The 27,157-nt window shown below is 41.1% G+C and overlaps 2 protein-coding genes across 3 annotated transcripts in view; one reads left to right on the top strand and one right to left on the bottom strand.

Moving 5' to 3' along the window:
• The window catches only part of MGLL (monoglyceride lipase), a 102,035-nt gene extending 91,713 nt beyond the window's left edge, over positions 1-10,322 (bottom strand). The window contains exons 1-2 of one of the 2 annotated variants that reach the window (XM_014251654.2): positions 10,234-10,322; positions 9,823-9,948 (exon numbers count right to left, since the gene is read on the bottom strand). In XM_014251654.2, the coding sequence (XP_014107129.2) occupies positions 9,823-9,841 (19 nt within the window). In that variant the 5' untranslated portion in view covers positions 9,842-9,948; positions 10,234-10,322. Of the gene's footprint in view, positions 1-9,822; positions 9,949-10,233 lie in introns of those variants that run through there. The other variant, XM_088061680.1, reaches the window with a different exon arrangement.
• Positions 1-25,114, top strand: part of KBTBD12 (kelch repeat and BTB domain containing 12) — a 39,799-nt gene extending 14,685 nt beyond the window's left edge. Inside the window, exons 5-6 of the mRNA XM_005522259.3 lie at positions 10,061-10,258; positions 22,664-25,114. Coding sequence (XP_005522316.3) covers positions 10,061-10,258; positions 22,664-22,833 — 368 coding nt within the window. The 3' untranslated portion in view covers positions 22,834-25,114. The remainder of the gene's footprint in view (positions 1-10,060; positions 10,259-22,663) is intronic.
• Positions 25,115-27,157: the final 2,043 nt, after the last annotated feature.

The raw sequence follows: 27,157 nt of genomic DNA, 5'->3' as shown, positions 1-27,157 counted from the left end.
AGTAAGAAGTGCTCCGAGATCAAGACCTCGAAGGCTGTGATGACACAGGGAGTCAGGGAGCAAGAAAAAGCAGCCGCCTTGGGATGCATGTGATGAAACAAATTGTCAGTCTTCTTCACAGCAAGCCTGACACTGGCACAAGGAAAAGGAGTGGCAGCTAATGGGGAAAACAGCTTCCATTTTCTTCCCTCAAAACCTCACAAAGCGAGAAGCACATGTGAGCGATTACAGTAATGAAATGTACAGACTGAACACAAAACACAGCCTTAAATCTGAAAAATGCCTGTTTAAATGGCATGAGGAAAGCTCATGGTCTCGTGGACCTTCAGAAGCATTTTGCTAATTAAAAAAATAAAAAGCCTTGGTTTTGTATGTGTAGCAGCCAGTGCTGCAGTATTCAGGGAGCTGAACACTAACTTGAATTCTTTCTTACCTGCTGGCCAATACCAAAAATTCTCTGTGTATAGGAGAAAAAATCTTTGCTATAATCAGATCTGCACATAGGTGGTAACAGGGTTTTGCTCTGTCTCCATCATTCTGCTGCTTCACACACCTTCCCATGGCAATCTTTATTTGAGCCTATTCCTAAGAGAACCAATGCACTTTACAGTTTGCTGCATTGGACCCTTTACTCTCGCCACTAAGTCTAACTAAACATTCATAAAGGCAGTGTTTGTTCTCAATTTTAACAGAATAGATCTGGGGTAATTCCACTGTAATGGACAAACTTGCTCATGATTTATACCAAGGGTAACGAAGCTCACACACTGCTCCAAGCAGCAGATTTTTGAGAAAGATTGGTCTATTTTTACCATTACATATCTGAGCCTGCCTCCCTTCTGATGCTCTGCCCACTCAAGGTGTAACTGCAGCAAGTGCAGACACGGCTGAGTTACCATCAGGTAGCAGGAATATCAGTTGCAGAGAAGGCATTTTGACCTAGGTCTGGGCTGCTTTCACAAACTCCTCATTGCCAGTTTTCACAAACCTTGTAAGAATTTTAACATCCATAAATTTGAAAAATTTAGTTGAAACTGGCCAACAGGCACAAAAGCTATGCAGGGTAGAGAAAATGATGTACATGTAGATAGAGAACACTCATATAGTTAGAGGAATTGCATAAGTCTTGTTTTCTTGGGAAGTCAAATGATATTACAGCTAATTTTTTAATTGAAAGACAAGTCTGAGCCAAAAATGATTGGTCAACAAATTCTGCTTTTGAATATGCTGGTTTAAATCCACCTGCAAGAGTACAAGGTGGAAACAGCGATTTATCTGTTAAAATTAAGAAGACAACGTGATTGTTAAATGTTAACCATCACAGTCATGATCATGAAAACTCTGTGGAGAGATTAAAGCATTTTCCAAGACCTCTCAAAGCGATGAAGCAATTTCCAAATGAGCTCTGGCTGGAAACAGCGATACAGGCATGACATTGGCATCTTACTCCACAGGCACCACACACGGCCTCATCTCCAGCTGTAAACTCACAGTTGCCAACTGGAATTAAACCTCACACAGAAAAGCCATGTTCCAGTTTATCCGTGGTGACAGGTTCTTGTCATCTTGTGTGAGGTGGGCCCAGCTCCCCTTTGGACACAATGGCATTGGTAACCCCAACTGGGGGAATGGCAATTCATGGCATTGAGAGGAAAGCAGTGAAAGAGTTCCTAGTCTGGCTGATGTGGTACTTGATTATGCAGATGATGTTCAGGAGAAAATGGGAATGGAAAGAATAGATGTTGATAGTGACAGAGCAAAGAATAACAACTGTCATGAGGGTAGTAAAACCACTGCAGGCTCCCCAAAGCTGTGGATCCCTTGGACATCACCCTGCTTCATAAGGAGTGTCAGGCTCTCTGGGAGTCTAGGAAGACGCTGTCAAGGGTGATTTGTGCAAAAAAGACACATTCTGAAGACGATCATAGGTTGGTCTCATGTAGTGGCCTCAGAGACAGCTCAGGCATAATGACTAAGCCTTTGTGCTATAGATGAGAGGGACTTTCATTGAGTCTCTGCTATTGCTATTGATACCCTTCCCAATCCTAATGGGAATTTCTCATGGTGAAGTGTGTGTGCTCAGAACCTGGACATCTAACGGGCTCCTGTGCAGCCCCAGTCAGGGGACACTCAGTGAAGGGCTGTTCAGAAGCATGGAATGGCATTGCTTGGATTCCCAGAGGTATCCCCCACTTCTACCATTCTTGTTCCTTTTGGGGTGCATCATCTCCACAGCATCCTGCAGTCTGCAGCCAGCTAAGGAGATCCACTGGAGCCTGATGGAGGCAGAGGAAGGAAAGGAAGGGAGGCAAGGTGGAAACAGGTAAATGCAAGATATCTTCTGTATGCCTGGAGGACCACACCCTGCTTCCCAGGAATAAATACATGAAATAGAGATAGTTCTAGCTGGGCACATAGAGATGCAGAGAGATAAGATTTTTTTCAAGTAAGTCTTGAAAACAAAGTCCTTAAATGAAGTAAGGATGTCAGCTCTTTCCAGTAGGATCCCTTACACAGGTGTTAGCAGATTGAGAGACACTAGAGCATAGATGAAAAATGCAGAGAAAGTTGATCCTCTCTAATGTCTGTGCTGTATAAATGCAATTTCTATAATAAATAAGAAGCAGAAAGAATTGATGGAATACTAGAGTTGAACAAGGTGAAGTAGCAGATTCTTTGATAGGTAAGTCTAATTTTTGTTCTCATCCATGTAGGTGTAAATCTGTAGTAAGTAGTCTGCTGATGGCAGTTGTGTTGTGTCAAGATCACTTTATTCTCACCCAGATCAGAATCTGATGCTTAGCCTTTGAAGTGTTAATTTCTGAAAAGTCCTATTGGCACAGCACAGAGTGTGTAGCCACTGTCCAAAAACCCTTCCCAGACTAATTGCCAGCTCCACCATGTAAAACCCTAATGACTTAAATGGAATTATTCTGGAGTCACGCTGATGGAAGGAAAATGAGAAATAGATCAGAGTTTTTGGTCTCATTATTGTTCAAGAACCTGTACCGTGTGTCTTAATCAGCAATCCTGCAACTTAATTGTCTGTTTGTTGTCTAATGTTCCTAGAGAATCTCATGCTATTTATACACCATACATAATCCTCATAAGTAAATGAACAGCATTTCCTAAGGCTCAAAATCCTTCCTCCTATTCATCTCTTTTCACTGGTCTCAGCTCTTTCTCTCCATATTTTCCCAGGAACATAACTATATTCGTTGGAAAGCCCAAGAAAGGGCAGTATTGTGCTCTTAATGACAGAGGCAATTGAGACACTTTTGGAAGAAAACCAGATGGGAGGGCTCTATTTAAGGTCATGCATTTTAATCTCTCACTTAAAAAAATATCCTTTCAAGCTACTTCTCTGAAAACTTATCACAGCCAACATACAAATTAGGAAAATTTATCTAAATTAATCTATTTGAATGTCATATTCATTACTTGCGTTAAACCACAATCAGTAGAACTAGTGTCTCTGAAATACAGGTCACTGGTAAAAAAAAAGTTGTAGCACTATGACAGCTTTAGCCATGTGCTGCTTTTATGCTGTATAATTCCTGCTTTATAAATAATAATGTATTGAAGGACTTAAATGAGAAATCCTATTAGGGAAGATTTAGAAACCAAAGAATTTTTGTTTATCCTCCTCAGACTGGCATCCTACCTCTTACAACATGGGGTTTTTCCCCCCGAGGTTCTTGCTGAAAGCTTCTTTTAAAAGTTTTAAACAGTTAAATGAGGTTCAATTAAATACTGAATGTCTTGATCATAAAATACTTATTTGAATATGTAGTTTGGGGTCTCTCTGGAAAATAAAGTGTGTGTAGGAGGAGCTGGAAGGAGACATTTTAGCTTTCATGCTTGAGTATTAACTGTGCATTTGAATAACACTTTCTTTTAAAATAAACATGTCTATTTATAAATATGCTTTGGACTTCTGACAAGTAGCGGCTTATGGGTCTGATTTTGAGCTTTTATATCTGTGCAACAGCCTCCAAAGTGTCCATGTGCAGGGAGGAACAAAAACAGGCAGATAAATTGGTCTGATAGATGAGACTGAGACTGCTTTCTACACACTGAAGTATTTTCAAAGTGCAAAAAGGCATTTTATGAGAAAAGAAGGAGCTGAATCTGAAACATTGACCATTCTTAGGAAGAAAATAATCTGTTTTTATCAGCCCTGCTTCTAATCAATCTTTTGCCCTCATGTCTTCTACGAGCTGCATTACCTCACTTGCTGTGCTCTGGGTTACCAAACGATGACAATGCTCCTCGGTTTCATCTTTGGAAGTGCCTGCCAGGGCTGGTTTATGGCTCCCTCATTTCTGAGACACCAGCTATGCAGCCCAGCTTAGCAGAGAATGAGAGAGAAATGGAACTGCTGAGACTCAGCTTGAGTGCTGGTAATGAAGGGAAACGTTACATAAGAGATTAGCACTATTAAATCCATTGTGCATTCCGGAGATCAGTTTAATAATGAATTACTTTACTGAGACAAATCTTGCATTTCAGTTGCTTGTTGAAGAGTTACCCTTTTTTTGTTTGTCTGTTTGTTTGTTTGTGGTTTGTGGGTTTTTTTTGTTTGCCTTGTTTTTCTGATTTGGGTTTTTTGTTTGATTGTTTGGTTTTGGTTTTTTGTGGGTCTTTTGTTTTCTTGTTTTGCTTTTTTGCTTTGTTTTTTTTGCTTTTTACCCCTTTCCCAGGTCCCCTTGATAAAAATTCAAAGAACCACTACTAAGAGCATACATTTCTTGGTACTGTGATCTGAGGACTCAGTTACAGGATAAAGAATAACAGTCAGTACCCTGAAGGCACTAACAAGTCTTGATCATCCTCAGCAGCATCACCTGGGGCCTCCACCCACCCCTTTTGCTCATAGGTCCAGGAGCATCATTTAAACACAGGCCTGAGGGACCAGTTCCTCCTGTGCCTTTGCCTGACATCCACTGGTGGAGCCTCCTGCACTTGCCCATCTCTGGCTCTGTGGAGCTGTGCCCTCGTGGTGAGCTCGTTACCTGGCTCAGCTTCCCTTTGGAAGTAGCTCTGCTCTTGCTGTTCCCTGACACACTGCCCTGTCTGAGAGACTGTAGTGCATGTCTGATTTCAGCTGTCTGTTGGTGGGGGAGCCAAATTATGTGGTGTGAATCCGGCAGTCAGTCTCAATGGAGCACAGTCCTGTGTGGGCCCCCAGCCACCATGTAGGAATTGTTTTGTTCAACCATCCTGTCTATGCAGTGAGCAATCTAGACTTGTGTCTCTGTGATTCTCCTGAAGGAGAAAAAATTGTCACTGTTGGACTTGGCTGCCTGGCAAATTTAATTCCATAAGGGCTCAGTGTGGATGAGATTTGCAAGTGCAATTCTTCTGTGCCAGTGCCTGTTTTGTACCAGTGACATGGGTGAAGTCAGTGGATGCTGGAATGTTCCTTATTTCTTGTAACTTAGCTGCATGTCAGGCTCACTCCTATAGAAATATTCTGAGGTATTTAAAGTAGTTATTGCTTTTGCACCTGCTGAACTAATTATTGACAGTGACTCTTTACCATTTCACCATCATTTACAGACCTTCCCCCCAAGTGCTGGAAGGCTGTGCTGTTATTAAGGCTGATGTGGCTCTAAATTGCATTTGGTCTTCTCCGGTGAGCATGGGGTCAGGGAGAGGCAGCTGACCCCAGCCCAAGCTGGGTGCCTTGCCTTCAGCAAGCTACAAGCAGAGTGTGGGTAGAGCACGTCACAGGACTCTGCCTCACTGAAATGCTGAAGCTGTGCTAATCTCATCATGTGCCCTGCCTTGCCTTCTTGCATCAAAGTCTTGTCTTCTTTGTCCTGACTGCTTAATGAAGATGTATTTTATTCATGTCTTTGTTTTACTAAGGGAGCTTTATGCTAACTTTAAAGTCCACTAGCGTCCTTGAAAGTATGCTTAATTGCTGACTAATCCAAGTGTGATATGGATTGGGAAACACAAAGGTGGCTTCAGTGGCATCTGAAATATCTCCTAGGAAAAGTGCAATTGTAAAAAGCCTGAAGTGTTGAAAGGGTGTATTTGTAAGGGATAGGTAGACCGAGTTCTGGGATTTGATTCTTCTCATGTGACCAATGTGATAATGACAGAAATGTTTAAAACTCCCAGTGAGAAATCAATCTTCCCTGCACAAAGGACACGTAATTGAGCTTTAGGCAGAGAACTGAACCAGGTAGGGTTGAATTCACCTGCTCTGTTCATGAGTGTGGCTTAACAAAGGGCCCTCCCCACATCATGGGAATGGAAACAGTCATTGCTGCCCTTGGCACACCTGGTGGGGCTCCCAGGAGGCTGTGACCAGGTGAGTTTTACTGACCCCATCTATAGTTTTGGGTGGTTTAAGGCACAACTTCAATTACACCATGCACTGCTGATGGATCACTTGGCACAAGAATGTCCCTTGGATGACCTGAACCCCTGTGCCCTCTTCTGTACCCTGCCTTAGCTCACAAATTGTCACCCCCATTTTATGTAGATGCTCCTGTAGGAGCAGAGCATGAGCTCAGTTTTTCAGCTGCTGTATCCAGAGAACCTGAGATAAAGACAATCTTTGTGGTCTTAACTACAGTTCCCTATGTCTCCACTTGCATTCCTGATGGCTTCATAAATATGAATGAAGAAGCCAGTGGGACAGGATGATCTGGATTCTTGAATGATGGAGCAGAAAGTGGCCAGAGTTGTCTGACACAGCAAGGGTTTGTTTTTTTTCTGCCAATTTGAAATCTCACATGGTATATACATTGTAGATGATGAATAGCCTGGTTAATGTGAGATTCCTCCCCCTGGTTGTAGATGTGAATTGATTTAAATTTGAGACTTTTTTTGTTGTTGATTTTTGTATTCATTTCTTTGGAAAGAGTCCTGAGACATCTATTTCCATAGAGGAAAAAATATACTTTCTCACAAGAGTAATTCTCAACTACTGCATCTGGGAACACAGAAAAACAGTGCTCAGAGAGTCTGATATCCTCAGTTCCTTTGTTAGCAACCTTTCAATGTTAACATTGCTTTAAGAGAAGAGGTTGAAGTTCATGATTTCTTGTTTTCCAGAATGCTCTTCTTCTAAGCTTGAAAATTAAATTCTACTCCCCTCTGATTTTTCTCTCTTCCTTTCTATCTGATGAGAACTGTGTTTTGCTATTGTAAATTGAATATGAAATTTGATTTAGCTGAAATAGCTGTGCAGGGTTTAAATAAAATGGAGATATTTTGTACCTTCAGGACTTTTTCTATCATTGCAGAGAATCTTTATCTCTGATAAAGACAGGATTAAAACAGGTTAAATATAAGTTGTTTAAACCACCCAATGAATATAAATGCTTGAAAACATGCAGTAGCTCTGAAATTTTTGAACAGATACACCAATAGGTGCTGGAAAACTTCTTTCCTAATAATGATACAGGAAAAATATTTGGTGGTGGATCCCCTGAACTGGCAGCTGAATGTCTTCATTAAAACAGGTAATGGTTGGGAGGTTTTTTTGCAAAAAGTCACTGACTGCTTTGTTAGTTTTGCACCTGATTATTTGTGCTCTTTCTGAAGTTACCTTGTCCCACAGTTACTCTATTTAGAAAATTACAATAAAAGCACAGTAAGTAATAAACAGCTATTATGCTTCTAGAAAAGTTCAGGGCCATTTTCTTCACCTCCCCCTCCCTGCTTGAAATAATAAGGCAATCAGCAAAGTTATTGGTTTCTGACGTGCTGCATGCATTCTCTAACTCATACCATTTATTCCTTTGATTGAACAAGAACCTCTTTCATTTTTCATGTGTAGACTTTTCTTTTGCGTGAGTGCATATTCTTTGGTGGGGTACAGTAAAAACTGGGCTAATTTAAAAATATCTAGCTTGACAACCAGCAGCCATCTGTCTTTGGCACCACAAAGCTGTATTTTGAAAGGGTCAATTTAGTCTGTGGGGAGTTTTAATATTACTGGTTCCCAGTTAAAACTGCCTTGAGAATCTCCCTCTGCATTACACTGCAGTCTGTGGACTGTACATAAACTGGTGGCAAATTGCCTTGCATGCTGTGAATCTGCCAATAGAAGCTGTACAAGTAGAAACCCTATGAGAAGCAGTCAGTTAAATAGCCTTAAAAAATTTTAAAAAAATTTAAAACATTAAAAAGTTAAAAAAATTGCTTAGCTCTTAAAATTTTCCTTGATAAATTCAGGGGAATATCGTCCTGTCCAAAGAGTGGCACCTCTTTAATGAGGCATTAAGGAGTAGTGGAAAAGACCGCACAGGAGAGGGTAATGCTTCTGGCAGTAAAGAACAATACAACAAGTAAATGTCTGAATTCTGAAATACCCCAAGGAATAGCTCAGTGAGATTCCATCATGAGAAAGGCTCACAGAGTGATGCTTCCCTTTTTGACATGGAAATGACTAGCAAAATTCCATGACCACGGTTAATCTCTACCTCAGCTCTCTTAGGTGAATCAAGCCTCAGAGAAGGAGCCCATCAGAGCAAATGCTGCTTTAATTGAGGGTGTTAATATGGAACACATTTAGATGCCAGCCTGGTGTAAGCACACACTGAGGGGAGTCTAGTACAAACTGCAAGGACCTTGCTGGTGGGTATTGAGGCAAGTACAGATTTGCTTTTCTGGAAAAGGAGATGAAAACCAAATTCAGTGAAGGTTTTCAAATTCAAATATTGAATGAAATAAAATACTGCTAATTTCAGCCAGAGGAAAACTTTCTGCTGATGATAATGGACACTGAATTTTCTTCTAATTGTGCTGCTCTGATGCAGATTTAACTGATTTTATCTTTGCCTGACTCTAATATACAATCAGGAATGCAGTACTAGCAAATTTGTAGTGTGACAGTCCCCATTTATGGGGAGCTTCCTCTTGCAAACACTTCTGGAGAATGCACAAAAGATTTAAAAAATAACACGGTCCCTTTTAAGAAGTAGATGGAAAATCACATGCAAGTAAAACTGGGAGCATTAGGGGCTCATTTCTCTGATGGACCAGCTTAACAGCACTAGGGCCAATATATTTTAAAAGCAGCTGAACCAGCACAGGTTGCACTTGCAGTCCTTTCCCTTTGTATATGCAAGGGCATAATTACATGCTTACCACGCACTTTGGATCTGCACAATTGAGCAGCCCTACACGTGTGTCTGGAATGGCAGCCTTCATGTGGAAATGGCTTGCCTATTGCACTCATTTTCTGTTTAAAGCTAGTGACAAACACACTCATGCACAAAAGAACACCATCAGTGCTCATTACAGAGTATTGTGTCCATTGGCACAGATGGAAAACCTGTGCCAGGACGTCAGCATATTCATTCCCCAGAACCAAAGGCTGTAAATTCAAAATGTGGATTTGATCACTGGAAGGGATTTGGAAAGGCAGAGTTTGAGAAGTGCTGTCAGGGTACAGTGCTGCTCGTGCTCACAGGGATCTCAGGTACATCTGCAGCAAAAGGAAACGGATCTGTTTCAGCCCTGCACACTGACTTCAAGCACCCTAATTAACCACTCAACAGTAGGGCTTGTTGCTCTCCTGTGCTGCTGGCACTCCTGTGTGTTGGATGGCTTTGTTCCTGGAATTTGATTTGCCTTAAGAGACAGGTGTAATTTGCTGTAAGAGATAGGTGTAATATTTTTTCTTTTATTGATGAGAACTAACCAACAAATGCAAATAATTGTTGGCAATGTGTGAGGGTCAAATCCACCAATGGTATTCGAAATATAGGTTTTGATCCACTGAAATTTGTCCAGCAAATAGAACAAACAATTATGATAATTTCTACTATATGGGAAGAAAACAAAACAAAATACCTTTGTGTTTTGAAGACATTCTGCTTGTCCTTCCTTTGATATGAGACTTCAGAGAAGATCTTGCTTCGGTGTCTGTGGATAATGTGCTGTAGCTTCTGCTTTGTGCTCTCTCACAAACTTCTGAAGCTGCAAAGAGGAAAGAGTGGGAGATGAGAAGATGTAAACAGAAAATGCAGCCAGCACTGTATTTTACAGCAGAACAGGGGACTGCTACATTTGACCTATGTATCTTTTGCAGGAGGAATTGGGTGCCTTGGTTATGACAGAGGACAGACACGGAAATGCCTTGATGCAGTGGAGATTTATAACCCTGATGGAGACTTTTGGAGGGATGGACCCCCTATGCCTTCTCCCCTCCTCTCCTTGCGGACAAACTCTACCAGTGCAGGCTCTGTGGAAGGGAAGCTGTACCTCTGTGGAGGATTTCATGGAGCAGGTACTAACATGAGTCCAGCATTCTCTGTGTAGTTAAAATCAGTTTCACTGGACACAGATTGACCTGATGAGTGGTCAGCCCTATCAGGTGGCACTGGCCCTGGAGCCACAGACCTGATTCTGCCCTTTGGACTGCCAGCCCCTAATGTCAATATGAATTGGATTCTATTTGACTTTTCCTTTTTTCCCTTAAAAAAACACAGAAATTTAAGGATGTTTCTGATCTGCACTGAACCTGTCCAAATCTAAAACCTCAGCAGAATTATTCAGGATTTACATTTAGAGTCACAGAAATGAGTAGCTTAGTGTTTTATGGACCTTAGAGAACTTGGGCATATTTGTGGAAGATTAAGGCCTTATCCATCAGTCCTTAGCTATGTTATCTCATTCTGCCTACTTATTTACATGCTTTTTGTAATCAGCATTGAGAAACTTGTATACTTAATGAGTACCCTGGGTAGGGAACTAAGATACAGAGACTAAATTTCCAGATCTGGTGGTTTTAAATAATCCCAGCCCCATGGACACCTTTCTTTTAAGTCTTCTTCCTTTTGAGTTTGCTTAGCTTTGTCTAGATCTCCAGTGCATAAAACCTATCTTTTTTTTTCCATTATAAATGCAAAGGATTGCAAAACGAGCACACTTACATGATTCTGCTACATACAGCTCCCACCCCAATTTCCTTTCTAGGAGAAAGCAATAGCAGAGATAGCAATAGCAGTTATCCACTGCTAATAAATATCATGTCAGCCTCACTGTTGACCAGGAATGGTCACATGGTATCACTGGGAGATCCATCCCTCTCATTACACTTTTACTTGTATAACAACCTCTAAACTTAAAGCTGCTGTTATTTCAGAATGGTGATTTTCATCAGCTAGTTCACAACCTGCCTTCTGCTTTCATTTGCTACTGTTTGAGGAAGCTGCTTCCTGAAAAGAATTGTTTGGCAGCTCCCTAGCAGGCAGGTTCTCATGTCATTTCTGACGGAAGTTCTGTGACATCAGAGAAATTATGCTTACAACAACTCACCGTATTTCCATTGCAGACCTTGTGCCATTCTAGTTGTCTTTTTCTCAGCAGCTCTATGAAAGAGCCTAAAGTTAGTGGGTAAAAATTTCAAAAGGCTAATCATGGGAAATGGTTGAGTCACCATCCCTGGAGGGATATAAAAGATGCGTAGATGAGGAACTTGGGTACATGGTTTAGTGGTGGGCTTGGCAGTGCTGGGTTAATGGTTGGACTGGATGATCTTACAGGTCTTTTCCACCCTAAACAATCTGATGACTCTGTGATCATTAGCACTGAAAAATGAAGCAATTTTGTTCCAGATGACTAACAGATTAATATGAGATTTTCTGACTAGGGTAACTTCAGAGCCATAAAAACACTTTCTGTACAATAACACCACATTCTGTCACTGAGTCATGTATAAAGAGTGGTTGTTCTGGGAGAGGTTAAAAGTCTTCCTGTGGATTTCAAGAAGGCCATCTTTTGTATATTTGTATAATGCTAGTTCAATGGGATCCTGATTCCTCCCTCTACTATTGTAATCTATCATTATGCATAGAACTCCTCTGCACTAATAGCGTTATTTAGATTGGAAATAAGAAGTCAAAGTTAGAAAATGCCGGTTTTGCAGTTATCTGTGCAACCTGAATTCTGACCCCCTACATGTGCATTCTGTACACCAGTAAAAAGTAGTGTATACTTGTGTTGTTAGACATTGCTATGGTGTCTATTAACAAGGCAGGCAAAATAAGAGTCTCACTGTCAAATCAAGTGTAACCATATAATTTAGGAGTTGAGAGGAACCTGTGCCTTAAAGACAGGCATCTTAATGTGACTTTCAAGTTACTATAGGAAAAGGGCTTTCTAAATTGTCACAGTAATGGCTTCTAGCTACCATCAGGACAAGAGTGGGCAGAGACCATAAGCTGAACATGAAGATGTCACCTGGCTGCCCTCTCTCCCTGGCCACATGTTCTGTGCATGCTGGAAAGGGCTCTTGCCTGATGTACTCTTTGAGGATGAAGGGTGCAGTGAGAGGTTTATTACTGTCACATGGGACATCCTTGGAGAGGGTGACTTGACTCTGCACTTTCACAATTACAGCTGTTCAACAGCTTCAAGGTACAGAACAGCATGTGCTGCTGCTGCTTTAATAGAAGATAGTATTATTTTAGAATGTGTTTGTTTGGTTTTGGTCTTTGGGCTTCTTGGCATGTCACTTTGCTTTTTGTGAGGGATGCAACCAAAAGAGGATATTCCAATTTTACAAAACATTGTAATTTAGTTTCATCCAAGTAGAGTTCTTGGAACAAGCTGGAAGCACAGCTGTAGTCTTTGGGTTTTCTGCCTACTGAACGCCAAAGGACTGCTGTGATCATTCAAGAATAAGCACAGCAGAGGGAAAAGAAAGGAAAAGAAGCCAAAATCACTGCTGCAATGAAAGTCTTAGCCTATGGGGCTGAAACTAACCCCTTGTATAGTATAGATCTGTGCCAATCTCTTCAGCTTTCACTTGCCTTTGCTTTTGCTTAAACCCACTCCTGATTCAGCAGGAAGGTGACCTAGCAAAGATGTTGCATGTTCATTTTTTACTGATATGTATCATGCTCTGTATGCTTTCCTGCATGTGTATAGACCTAAGTGGATCACTGGAGCCCAGAGATGCTGTAGCCAAAGCTGAAAAGCAGCTGTTAACTGCTTAAAGGGTCTGAAATTTGCAAGAAAGGATGAGTACTGCTCAGCTACTGGATTTTCTAAGTCCCACATGACAACTGAAGTTTTGTGATGGCAGGATTCCCATTCCATATGTATTTCCTGTCACAAGTGCTTGTCTGCCTGAAGGGAGGACAAATGGTGCAGCCCTAACACCATCCCCAAGAGAAAAGGAAGAAGAACTGCAGTGACTTGAGAGGGAAGTCAGCCTGGCCAGCTGACAGTAGCAATAGGAGTCCTTCTAAAAAATGAGTGTGTTCAAGCTTCCTCTGAACTGCAAGGAATATTTTAAAATGTTGAGATATGTTGGTAAAGCCTGTAAGGCTTCCCCTGCTGTTAGAGGTTCAGGTTAGAAGCTTGTCATGGTTCTGACCATGGAAGAGGAAAGGGGATTAATTCAACTGAAGCTTAGACACTTCTCTGCAGTGCCTACACCTAAGGCCTCGGTAACCCCAGGCTCCCTGCAGCAGATGGAGAACCACAGACACTTCAGAGGGAGATTCAGATCCTTGGTGCTTTATGTCTGCTCTGAAGGAGCAGAAAGAAATTCAGAATCCTGAGGAGCTCTCCTTCTCCTAAAGCTTCATATTTAAATCAGGATGTGAGGGACTCTAGCTTGGCTTACCTAGACCAAACACATCAGGAACTTGGTGTCTATGGTTTGATGGTGCAAACACCTGACAGACTCTGTATTGTTATCACAAGCTAATGAATGTTGTATGTTTTTACAGTCAGAAATAATTAAAAAAACCACTTATTTTAAATCCTTAGCAAGGAGGAAACATCTGATGGCCAGTAGTTTATACAAACAGTTTATTCATCTGTTATCCAGCAGCTTATACAAATTAGCTCATTTTCCACTAAAACTACTATGGTAAACAGGAGCCGTTAACATGTTTGCCTCAGCTCCAGCCAGCTCATGAAGCCTTGTGTCATGAGTGTTGTCATTTTCTAGCACTGTTGTACCATTCATCAAGATAATCAGACACTTTTTAATTTTTTTCCATTAGTTTATAGTTCAGCACAGAGGGAAAACATTACCCCTAGTATGAATACTCAGCAGGGCTCAGTGTGCAACAGCCAGACAGATTTCTGCTAAAATACTGCCACATTTCCTGCTGTAAGCGTGGATTTTAAACCAGCCTTTACAGCCTGACTGTACAGTATTCTTGTTGACATGCTTTATTTTCTCTTCATTGAACAAAAACCTGTCAACCTGCACAGGCTGACAGCTACTGACATCAGCCTGTGCGCAGCAGAAGCAGCCTCATTAGTGTGGCTCCCTGATGGAGGGGGGAGCAGCTCTTCAGGTATGCAGGATTGCACCCTTGTAAAATGCCTGCCAGATCAGGTTCCCTTTCTTTTTGTCTGCTTCTGAGCATTATAAATATGTTTTTCTGGTAAAAGGAATGAAAGGGTGTGTGCCTACTTGCTGGAACCATGTCATCTGCTGTCACTGTCACTTGTAGCCTGTATCTGGTGGCTGGGAAGTGTGGCTTTAGTTTCAGGCTATAGATGGTAGTCCAGCTGGCTGTTTCTTAGATTTGAAAGAAGGAAACTTAAATGCAGAGTTGATTTTTTTTTTTTTTTTTTACTCAAAGCATTCTGGCTGCATCAGCAATGTGTGGCCAGCAGGACCAGGGCAGCGATTGTCCCCCTGCACTGGGCACTGTTGAGGCCACAGCTCAAATCCTGGGTTCAGATTTGGGCCCCTCAGTACACAAAAGACATTGAGGTGCTGGAGTGTGCCCAGAGAAGGGCACTGGAGCTGGGGAAGGGGCTGGAGCACAAGTCTCCTTGGCAGTAGCTGGGAGTGTTTAGCCTGGAGAAAAGGAGGATCAGGGGGGACCTTATGGCTCTTCAACACCTGAAAGGAGATTACAGCCAGGTGGGGGTTGGCTCTTCTCCCAGGTGTAACAAGTGACAAGATGAGGAAACAGCCCCAAGTTATGCCAGGGAGGTTTAGATTGGATATTAAGGAAAATTTCTTGGCTAAAAGCACCTTCAAGCACCGAAATGGGCTGCCCAGTACAGTGGTGGAATCACCATCCCTGGAGGTGTTTGAAAGCCTTGCAGTTGTGGCACTGAGGGACGTGAGTTAGCGGTGGCTTGGCAGTGCTGGGCTAATGATTGGACTTGGTGATCTTAGAGGGATTTTCCAGCCTAAGGGATTCTATGAAGTTAACTAAAATGCCACCTTTACTGTGATACTGTCACCCATGTGACATCAGCTGATGTGCAAAGTACAGGTACAACCACCTCAATGAAAATTATGAAATGTTTAATAGATCTGCTCTTAGCAGCGTATATCCCCTAAAAGGTCTTATTTCTTCAGGTAATGGGGCTTTTTGTAGAACTGTCTGTCTCTGAGCTGTCAGTTTTGCCATCTCCCTCCTATGTAGCTTAGAGCAGAGAAGGTGAATGTACTGCTTCCCTACCATATATGTTGAAAATTTCTGTAATGTGTTTAGTCTCATGTGGGACCAGGGCTGCTTAATACAGTTTTGTTATTTACTTACTGATATCAAGTAGAAATTAACTTTTCACTTGAATAGTGCTACAGCCAGAGGAAGAGAAAAGAGAAGAAATATCTATGAAACAGACATGCAAGAATCTAAATTATTTTGTGCTTGTAACTGTAACCCAGGATAGGTGTTAGTGATAGAGTCCTATTACTTGTATTAATTTTGATTCTTAAAATAAACCAAAAAAAAACCCCAAAATTTACCATGGATTAATTTTCTAGCCTATTCTTCCTCATTTACATAATCTGCAATCCATGCATTGGAATAGAAGCAGCTCTGCTTGCAGTAGTGCAGAATTGTGTCATAATTACTGTATTACAGCTGAGCTAATGAATTTCTATCTCCACACTGCCCACTTCAAACAGTGGACTAGCTTAATAGTTATTTATTTTGACTAATCTCCCATAAAAGTTGTTCCCTTTAGTCTCCTCCATTATGTGATTTAGATGGAGAATCATTCTAGTGCTTGTTTTTTATTATAGTGGTTATGGAACATTACTGGAATTAAATATAGACATATTAAGGAGTCTGGCACATTAAATACTGCACTTGTGAAGCTTGGGGGTTGAGAGATTGGAACAAAACCTGGTTCTCCAGCACCTTCCCATGTTCCCAGCTAAATAAAGCAGAAGTTCAAACCCTGGGCTGCTTATCTGCAGCACTGTTTGTTTCCCTCTGTTAAAATTTAGTGTGCACAGATGAATAATTAAAGTTCTCCTGCCCACAGTTGTTGCCATTAGAATAAATATTCCCACCAGTGGAAGGGATTCAGGGCCCTTGTATTTTGCTCAGCACAGGACTCTGCTCAGGGCTCTGCAGCTCAAAGCCACCCCAAAGAATGCAGCTTGACCTTTCACCAAATTCTCCCCCAGCACCAGCATGAGCTGCTGGCACTGGGAGAGACCTCTGCAGATGCTGCCTGCCCAGGGAGGGCTGCTCATCTACCCTGCTCATTAGCTGGAAATGTGCTGCCATAAATGAGGCCAAATCAGGTCAGGGGAATTGCTGGGCAGCAGCACCTGCTCATTTCACATCTAAATTTGACCTTCTCACTCTCCAGAAGAGTGATATTAGCTATTCAGTCCTGCCTCTTACTGAGGCTCATTTATTGTTTATAAAGAGTTAATGAATGATTAATAGATATTTTAATGCATTTTAATTAATTGCTGAAGAGGTCAATAGGTTGTTTAGAAACATGGCTTGTAGCCATGTATGACATCTTCTTTGTGTTCAAAACTGCCTGCTGTGCACACAGTCTAAACATGTTTTATATCTTCTATAAATTATATATTAACCTATTGTAAGGCATTTAGTCTTTCAGGATGGGCTGAGCCAAATAGTTCTTACTCTGATTTGCTGTTTTTACCTATATGAGTTCACATTGCATTGACTTGCTGCCTCTGTAACCTGTGCTCCTTTGATCCTGCTAACACCTACTTGTAAGATTGTGCCTGAAAGAGGCCTTGGCCATGAAGAGCAGGCAAAATCTGAAAGATTTTAAAAGCTTAAGCAGCTGGGTTAATCCCAAGGATAACAGTTGAAGCAACTGAATTAGAAGCTCCCCTCTGTAGGCCAGCCCATTTTATATATATATATTTTTTTTTATTTTATTTTATTACCCATTGATTTGTGAGTGAATGGGTGGATCATGAAACTATGGTCCTGAAGAACTGCACGGCAGATCAGGAGGAAAGAGGATCTGTCTATGAGAATGAATATCTTACCTTACTCCATGCAGGTGCTGGGAAAGCAATAAGCTGTCACAGTGCTAAATTCAAGCCCCAACCTTCCTCCCAGCTTTGGGTGTGTCTGGTGAGATACACTGCCTTGGTACTTCACATCATGAAGGCTGGCCAGCGTGTTAAACAGCCAAGCCAAGTTGCCTCTCCTGTGTATTCTCTGCCTGCTTCTGCCCACAGGCACAGATGATGGATGTCCTTGACCTCACAAGGGGGCTGGCTGTGTCTCGCTAGAGAGGCTGGTGGAGTTAGGGAGCGGCTCACACGCACAAATGGGATTGAAGACCACAGACTTGATGAACTTATTATTTTTCCTACTGCAAATGAGAAGCCAGGACATCTGGTAGTAATGATCTAAATGCACTTCTATCCCATTGCAACACAAATATGAATTCCCAGGTCACCTAACTCTGCCTCATGTAATTATGGAAGCAGCTATTAGTGGCGAGGAAGATAAGTAGCAGAGGCTAGTCCCATATGTTTGAAATCATTCTCTGGTGCAGATAATGGCATGACAAAACAGGTAAAAAACAGCAGTGGGGGCTGAAATGCTTCAAGGCAGCTCTGGGCAGCTGTTTGCTGTCAAGAACGGGGTGGACAGGTGAAAGAAACACCTGAGTAAATATTTCAAGGATTGTTGAATTGGCAAGCACCTTGTGATATTCAGGTGTTTTTTTTTCCATCACAAGAGCAGAAAAGACAGCAGTTCAAGTGCTGCAGGTTTGGTGTCCTTTTATTTATATAGATTGATATACTGCAGAAGAATACAGAGCATATTGGGAACCTTCAAACTGGAAAGGAAAAAATGTTGTATCAACCTGAGAACCAGCATCAGGAGGAGCTCAAACAAGTGGCCTGTGTGAAGATGTCCCAGGACACAGAGCTCAAGGACAGATGTGACACTGAGGCTTTCCCCAGCACACAAGGTGTCACTGCTCTGTCACTGCTAAAAGGCAGGTGAACTTGTCCCAAAATGCTTTGGATAGCTCAGCCTTGCACTGATGCAGAGGCATCATGACTTGTGACATGGCACCTGCTCTCAACTTTCCAGCTGATGTCAATGGGCTTCTGGAAGAAACAATGAAATTTCAGCCATATTTCAGCAAACTTGACGTAGATTTAACTCAAGTGAATGGAAATTCAGAATGAATTTGTTTTTTGGTTTTTTTTAGTTCAGTTCTCTAGACAATGAGCAGGCTACAGCAGAGTGAGTTTATTTATCTTGGCTTACAAACATAATAGCTTAATGGTTAGTAGTCCTGGGTGGAAATATGGATTTTCTACCTCCTAAGCATATTGCTTAATTCTCCTACATCTGCCCCCCTTTAACCCTCCCAACTCAAAACCAAATAATTGTACCTGAATTTTCAGTTATAAATGAGAAAGAGAAAGAAAGGTCAAAAAAAGAGACCAAAAATGGTAATAAATACTATTGTCATATGGAAAGTGGTTCCTTCCTTTCCAGCCTCCAAATCAGAATTGGAATGTGGTTAAAAAAAAAAACAAAACAACAAACCAACCAAACAAACAAACCCCCAAGAAAACAGATGAAAAAGCACATCAAATATTTATGTTGCCTGCAGTCACTCTGTGGGTCTTTCCAAGAATCGTTCATCCTGTTTTATGTTCAATCCTGATTCAAATGGCATGAGAAAACTTATGGCATAAAATGAAGTCTGGTCATATTTGGGGAGTGAATCACAAACCTTTCCAAGAAAAAACATGATTGTGTATATGGAGTGTAGGCAATCACTTACTGAAAACTAATCTTTTTCTTCTTCTTTCTGCACATTCAAGGAAAAAAATAATATGAAAAATTGTGGGAAAGTGTTTTGTTTGCAGACCAGAATATAAAAGTTAAAGATTAGACTAATTTTGCTTTGATTACTATATTTGCATATATAAAATACAATTTTAACACTTATAAATTAAATATTTTCAGGTGTAATTTAAGTCTTGTCACTGGGAAGAAATGGATTTGTGGGCTCATTGTTAACCTTCAGTCTGCACTTGTACATCAAGAAGACAAAAATGTACCAAAAGATTTCTGACTGTTTTTAACATATCACAGTTTCTGGTGGGGATTAAGTTATGCTGGGATTAATGAACCATTTGCTGGTGTAGAGTCTTTCTTTCCTGAGTATGAATAAATCACAGTTTTACTGCTAGAAAAGGATCAGCATCAGGGTTAGGTTTGTACAGTTGGAATAATTCTAATATAAAGAGGTTTAAATCCTGTGCAGAAAAACAGTGTAAGAAAGTTTCTTAAAACTTCTCATGGTTAAACAAGAATGTGCAGAAAAGCACTGCCTCATTTTGTAGAAATAAAATGAGTGAAATCCCTTCATTCCTATAAGGAATATTTCATTTCCTATAAAGTGGTTGTCTGGTGAGACAGAATAATGCTATGAGCACAGAGAGGCATGTGGGGTGGCTTTTTAAGAAGGTATTCTCTCTAATACAGCAAATTTCTTTTTGTATGTGTCACATGATTCTCCTGTGAGCAATATTGGCTGCTAAGATATTGCCTTTTAAAAATTGCAATTAAACAAGGCAAATCAATGAAGAAGAATCAGGAATTATTTGTACCTTCAAACTGTTTATTTGGATTAAAGCCCAAATCCAGCATTACAGCCTAGAATCAAAGGTGTTATTCTCTTTGAAAAGCACCACCTTTTCTGTTGTTCTTACCAAGAAAAACTAAGGGAAAAAATAAATTTAAAAAATAAGGCTTGAGAACTGAAGTTCTTCAACTCATTTCTCTTTTAAATAGAAAAGGTGTAATTTTTTTTTCTGAAGTGTGACTATTTTAAGTAATGCTTTGCCTCACATGAACTTTCTCATCTAAAGGATGCTGTTTAATTTCCTTTAAACAAGATAAGGCTAGAGAAATTACTGCTTCCCTCGTTTAAAAAAAAATACTCTTTTTATCTCCCAAGGGTTAAGAGTTAACTAACACTCCATGTGCTGGAAAACAGAATTTCTAGAGTAGAACAAAACCAGTCAGAATATCCCACAGAAAAAGGGAACAAGGGACATAAAGGTTGAGAGTCACCCAGGGTCAGGAAAAAACACAGCAAGGCTTGTAAGGAAGGGTTGCTGAATCTGCCTTTGATGTTTTAATTATGAATTTTTTTTTTTCTGAAGTGTTGCAATCACTCATGGAATGTCTTGGTTCCAGCATTTGATTATTTTTCCTCTGATTGTCTCATTTTTGTCATCATCCATGCCAAAGAAAATCCAGGCACAAAAATTTATTGCATAAAAGAGACTAATAAAAAAACCCACAGAGACAGGAGCCTCCTACGTCACAGCTTTGGTCTGTTTGTGTTTCTGTATTTGCCTCAGGAAAAACCTCTTCACTCTTGCAGGGTCATACAGGAGTTTGCTGGCACTGGCACGTGCTATTTGTTTGCTCTTTTTCAGTCATGTCTTCTCTCTTCACTTGTAAATGGCTTTTTTTAGCAGTTTGCTGTCTTCTATCTTGAATGGGTGCAGCCTCCCACTGTATTATTATTCGCCTATAAAGCTCCAGGTTCAAAAAGCAAACCATCACAACTTGTTTCACAGAAAGGAATGGAACAAAGACTATTCAGATGAGATTATATCCTGAAATCTTACTCAAAGCTCGTGGAGAATAAGCTTCTGGAGATAGATCTCACAGATCTTTGTGGAGATCTATGAGAGCCCCAGAGGTCTGGCTGTGGACCAACAAAAATCATACCACAATAAATTGTGACACAACACGGGAAGAAATGAGAACAGGTTGTTGAAGCAGGGGTAGAAATGCTGTGCTGCCCTCCTTTATCCAGATGAAAGAGGGCAATGGTGAATGACTAGTGGGGGATTTCCTTAGATAAGCATAACAAAAATATGCAGAAATGTCCACAAAACTTGTGCATGTTCAGGACCTGCAGAAAACAGAGCTGTCCTGTATCCACTCAGCAAGGAAGCCAGCTCCTGGGAGGAGGAGAAGTCTTGTTTCCATTTGACCTCCTCACCTCCCAAAGCTCCCCCTTGCAAGGGAGCCTTAGGGATATTTTAAATCCCATCACACAACATTATTATAACATTATTATTTGCATGGAACCTAAAGCATAACAGCATTGTCTTGGGGGTACTAAACCCCCAGGGTTGCTGTCTCCTGGAGAAATATATAATCTGTTTCTAACCTGAGAAACAACCTGTGTCTCTGGATGAAAACTCCTCTGCTTTCATTCTTCTGCCCTTCTTCAATCCCTTAGCATCAGTTTCACACAAGAGCAGTGCCTAAACCATGAGGTACAATTGATAAATGTGAGGCAGGGCTGTTGCTGCAGGATTTTTTGTATAAAATCACTTCCCATAAGGGATAGCTGAATGGGAATCTCACTCTGGAGCCTGTAAATTTTATCCTGTCACCTGTCTCTTAAGACTCAGTAAAACAGCATTGGGTATACGTTTCTTGCTATGATGGTTCTTTTCCCATTATCTGTGAAGTGTCCTTGGAAGTCTGAGACCTGGCTTTTAATACATCCCTCCCAAGGCCCATCTGATGGCAAAGCACGTGCATGTCTTCAGCTCAAAGTAAGGAAAGTTTAGGCTAAGGTCACTTGCTGTGAGAAAGCAACTTTAAGATGAAAAGAAAAAGTGAGCAGAAATGAAAGATGGTTTTATTTTTAGGAAACATTGGCTTTGAGTAACAATTGTTGCAGAGCTCAGGACTGTTGTTAGCAAAGAAAAGGTTTCTGGTCATGTAAGAATTTCAGTATAGCACTGCTGGTTCACTGCTTTGTGGTGATTCTTTCATTTTTTGTGTCTTTGTGAAAAGCTTCTTGTCTGGAGATTGGCTGTGATTTAATGGCATTCTTCTAACCTGCCTGTCCATGACAAATTCCTCAGCATTTTGGAACACCTAAAGTGCATTTAGACCCTTGGGTTGTTGTTTTTTTTCTGTCTTTATTTCTCCCTAAATCACAGGATGTCCAGATTGTGCATCCAAGAAAAGCCATAGTATTGGAGTGCTTCCTGCAGGCTGAGAATTGCATCTTGGTCGGGGCAAAGAAAAGACCACACCGCATGCAGGCACACTTGTGAACAAGAGGCAATACTCTGTCTCTAAAAGATGAGCATCTGACAATTGACTGCAGGATAAAATGCCACCTGCATACTTGTAAAAGATGGAGCACTTGATGCTTTTGTCTTTGCAGCTGCACCTGGCACCCAGAGTGTGAGAACTGAATGCACTGTGAAGATTTCCGTCTGCACTATTTAATTTGCTGTATGTTGACAACTCACGTGCTCTTTGCACAGTGTTAGTATCACAGAAATTACCTTTTAATTTCCCATTTCAGAAGGTTCATAATAACAACTGCCCAAATCTCTCTGATCCTTTTTGACTTGCCCCTGATGCCCGCTGCTGTTGCCTTTGTTTTTCAGCTCGTCATGAAGTTATCACCAAAGAGATCCTTGAGCTGGATACGTGGGAGAACCAGTGGAACGTGGTGGCCACCGATGTCCTCATGCACGACAGTTACGATGTTTGCCTCGTTGCTCGGCTGAACCCTCGGGATCTTATCCCTCCTCCTCCAGACTTAGTGAGCCAATAGAAGTTCAGTGCCTCCAGATTCTGCAGAGACTGAAGCAAATGCTGCATTGGCTCTGGATCACAGCTGAGTCCCACAAAGAGGAAAGGGCAACATGTGCTTAAGGACATAATTGCCTTTGAACTGTGCTTATCTGATGATGCTTAATTTGACAGTGCTGGTGCTCTGGACTTCTGTGGTTGAAAGCCAAGGTTGTCCAGCCTTTGTGTGTGGCTCTTCAATCTGGCTGTGCAAGCTCCAGTGCTGGGTGAAGCCTGGGCTGCTGGGACCTTTTGCCTCACAGGCACAATGGCAGCCCAGGGCTCAGCTCACCGCAGGTGTATGACAGAAAGCTCTAGCCAGGGAAATTCCTCCTTTGCTGCTTATCCCACTTGGATCTACTAAGCCATGCAGGAAGCTAAGAGATAGATTAAGTCAGCTGATGAAAAACAAGGGCCAGATTGTAATTGACTGATGCAAAGGTAAAACACAGAAAAGCCTTTGTTTGAAACAAAATCCCATTAGCCAAGGTCCATTAGCCAAGAACACCAGCTCCTGCAAACATTATCCAAAGCACAGACATAACAGCCAAGACATCCTGTCTTTGCTAATAGACCTGAACCCGTGCTAGTAGAAAACAAATCCTTTGGCAGCAAGTCACAAATGGGTCTTTCAATCCGGCTGGTAGGCAGTCTCTACCAAAGACAAGAAGAATTATTTAAATTTTCATATAAATCCTATTTATTACAAAGTCTGGTGTGACCAGGATCTTAGAGCTCAGGAAACTTTCCTTGAGAGATGAATAAGGGGATGCAAACTAAAAAGTAATAAATGAGACGAGTATTATCTGCACATCAGCATTGCAGCTACAGGAAAGGAGAAATGTGCTAAACAATAAATGTTTATATAATGGGAATAGCTGTAATGGAGTATCATAAGGCTAATTTTCTACCAACAGAATTGGCTATAATCACAGGGAAGAGGAACAATTCAAACAGTGCTTCTGAAGGCAGTGTTAGCCTTTGTAGGGCTTGAAGACAGTAGGTTAGAGAGAAAATTGTTACTAGTTCTGCTATGCCATTTGAATTACAATAACTGTTCATCAGTTCTCTGGTGCCTCCCTTGCAGTGTATCTGTCCCTGCCTGGGCATTACAGACAAGAGAACTGGAAATCTCATGGTGCTCTTGGGCCTCAGTTGTAAATGACAGCATGCTGCAATACAGACTGAATGTCAGGGACAAACATCAGACTAAACTATATTGTATGAGAATAATTATTGTCAGCAAGAAGTGGCCTTGATAACTACAAAAGCAGCAACAAAAGTGGAATAAAAAACAAAGGCAAAGAAATAAAGGTATTTTATCCATAGTTACTTCCAGGATTTGTATTTTAAAGCATCACAATTTTCTCTTTCAAGCCTGTTTTAGGCTGCAAAAATGTCAGCTTTTTTTGCTGCTTTTTTGACTGCAGTGCTTATGGCAGAGAGAGATGGAGAGGATGATCCAAAAGACCTTTTCCAATTCTGACTTTTGTTTTTCATTAATTCTATAAATATCCAGTGGGAATATTAAGCTGTCATGTAAAAACTGTTAGAAGGAAGATCAGTAAGTTTTCCTGGTAACTCTAGTAGGACACTGAGGAATGCTCAGTCAAGAAGGGATTTGGGGGGAACAAATTCAGGAAAACACATAGAAAAGGAGTAAATCCATGAGCCTTACAGCTAATTGCTTGTCTTCCTTTACATTTCCCAAGCAGAATGTGTATCACAGCCTAAACATTTACTCTTGTGTTTGCATAATTTCTGCATTATTCTGCCATCCTTTTTTTCTTTCCATTGCTCATAGGTAGGCTATCATCTGCCAAGAGCAGAGTTGTGAGAACCATGAACTTCAGCAGTAAAAATCAGTGACCGGTTCCTAAAATTGCAACCCCTCTGGTCATCAAGTGCAGTTGAAGGTGTAAGATCAAGGAGGCAAACTCTGATTTAATAAGTTTTTAAACAAACTCAGTAGAAAGTTCTTCCAGTAAATAACCATCCAATATTAGAAACTCTGACTTTTGTTGTTACTGTGAAATAAAGGTAATTTTGTTCTCATTTCTCTACAAGGCTCTTAAGGCAGCTGGAAGCAATGCTCTTGAGCATCCATTAAGGGCTTCCTTGTGGAACACAAGTTCTGTAACTGTACCTATTGATTTTGCACTTTTTTTTTTTTTTTTTTAAAGGAGGATTGTTTTCAAGGAATGTTTTTTGATCTTTGGTCTTTGCTCTGTGGTCTATTCCCTACAGTTCTTGTGCTTTAAAGCCTGGGCTAATCAACTGGATTTGACTCTCCAAAAGACATCTATTTGGAATATTTAAAGGGAAGAAGGGAAATAATTGCAACCTTTCATTACGAATATTTGACCATGTATGTGAAACTCAGCTGGCACTCTTCAATTAAACTTCTATTTCAGTAGTGAGCTGGCTTTTGCTTTCTCACTTCATTTGTTTTGCTTTTAAGACTGATATTTAATGAGCTGGATGGAAGGAAAGTATGTACTCTGAGAAGGGCTGTCTTGATAACTGAGGAGAATAATGACATATATTTTATACACTGGCCTTCAGTCAGCAAGCTTGAACTGCACTGGGCAGTTAACAGGGTTTTTTTCATGCAGCACAGCCAAGTGACCTTCCTTCACATGCACTGAGCATCACCTTTCCTGCTGCCCACAGGGTCAGACTGCCACTGGGGACCCTCATGTGTCTGTCTCTGTTTCTGCCCAAGTCAGAATATCTAGCACTACTTTACAAGCAGGGTTATGCTTTTTTTCTCGATTAAATACCTAGGATGGGGGCACTAACTTCTTAATTTTATGTGGGCCCTATGCAGTTCCTGGGCTGCCCTTGGGATGACTACAGTGACAAACCAGTACTTGAAAGTAGGCAGAAGTGGAAAGCGTGCTTATTGAGAGCTATAGATCTCAGCCAACATCTGTCTGAGAGTATAAGAATCTGCAGGTCTGCTACATCCACAGGTAATTTCACATTGCAGTGACAGTCCTTAAGAGTCTAAATTTCTACTATGACAAAACCCAATTAAAAAGAAAAATAAATACAGAGTATGCATTCTCCAGCCTCCACTGAGTGTGGGTTTCACTGAAATAATATTTTAGTGCAGCTCCTTTCCATCTGAGCAGCAGTTAGTTTAGTGCTTCATCAAGGCTGAATTTACATCACCCATAACTCTAAAATGCAAGCTGTGCTGGAAGCTACCAACTGCTTAAATAAGTGGGGGGTTTATGAAGCAAAAGGATAAACCAGAGTTTCACTTGAAGTGCTGAAGTACTTCACAGTCACAGCTGGGGGAGATGGAGAGACGACAACATCTGGGTTTTCTGCACCAGAGAGACTTTAATAGCATGTGCCAGGGATTCACTCTCTGTAACCAAGCCCTTTCTCCTCTTATGAAGCATACAGACCCAGCTGTATGCTGTCATACTTCACTAGTTCCCACATATGAAGAAAAATGTTGGAATGGTATCTGGTCACATGGCACACAAGGCATAAAGCAAAAAAAAATGAGATGCTACAAAAAGCTAATTGAAGCTCTCAATTTTTAAGTCCAGCTTATGTTTTATTTTGAAATTGTCCATAGATAACTGATGTCATAAAGATCCCTGCAGATTTCTCATGTCTGTTTTCATGCACCTGACTACTCATCTTCACACAGCACTGCTGGGGTTGTGTCAGACTGGTGTCTCAGTCCCTGCCCACAACAGAAAAATACACACATGCATTTTGCATGCGTGCAATATGGAAATTTATGGGGCAGTGTCTGTATTGTGTTCCAGCAGACACCCGCTGCCACTCAGAAAGCCCTGATTTGCCAAAAGAAAATTGCTTTGGTGTATGCAGAGCTGTCAGCTCTTCTACCAGCACTCCCAAATATACTCCAGGTAAGAGGCTGAGGAAGCATCAATAGAAGAGGCTGACAACAGAGACGGGAAGTGCTCCCAGAGTGTTACAACATGTGGTGGAGCCAAGGTGGGATGAATGATCCTCACCATCTCTTCCTAGGGATGGTTCAGAAATAAAATGATTTAGCCCTGGATCCTGATCCCACTTTTTCCCTCTACTTGAGATGTGTACTGAGATCCATGATCATGTGCCAATCAGTGAAAAAATGAAAAGAACCTAGAATAATTTCTTTAATGTTAAGATATAGTTATAAAGATCTATGTTGCTTTTCTGCTGATTTGGAAGATAATGACATTCTTTTAATAAGCTGTTTACCCAGTGATTGCTGTCTTAGCTACAGAGGTGGTCCATTTCACTGGCTGCTCTCTTAATGGATTACGTAGCTCTTC

Source organism: Pseudopodoces humilis, chromosome 13 (assembly GCF_049639895.1).
Source record: "Pseudopodoces humilis isolate 2021_Gansu_Grassland_sample_001 chromosome 13, ASM4963989v1, whole genome shotgun sequence".
In the NCBI taxonomy this organism is placed as follows: domain Eukaryota; kingdom Metazoa; phylum Chordata; class Aves; order Passeriformes; family Paridae; genus Pseudopodoces; species Pseudopodoces humilis.
The sequence above is the reverse complement of the archived record's forward strand: the minus strand, read 5'-3'. Positions and strand labels throughout refer to the sequence as shown.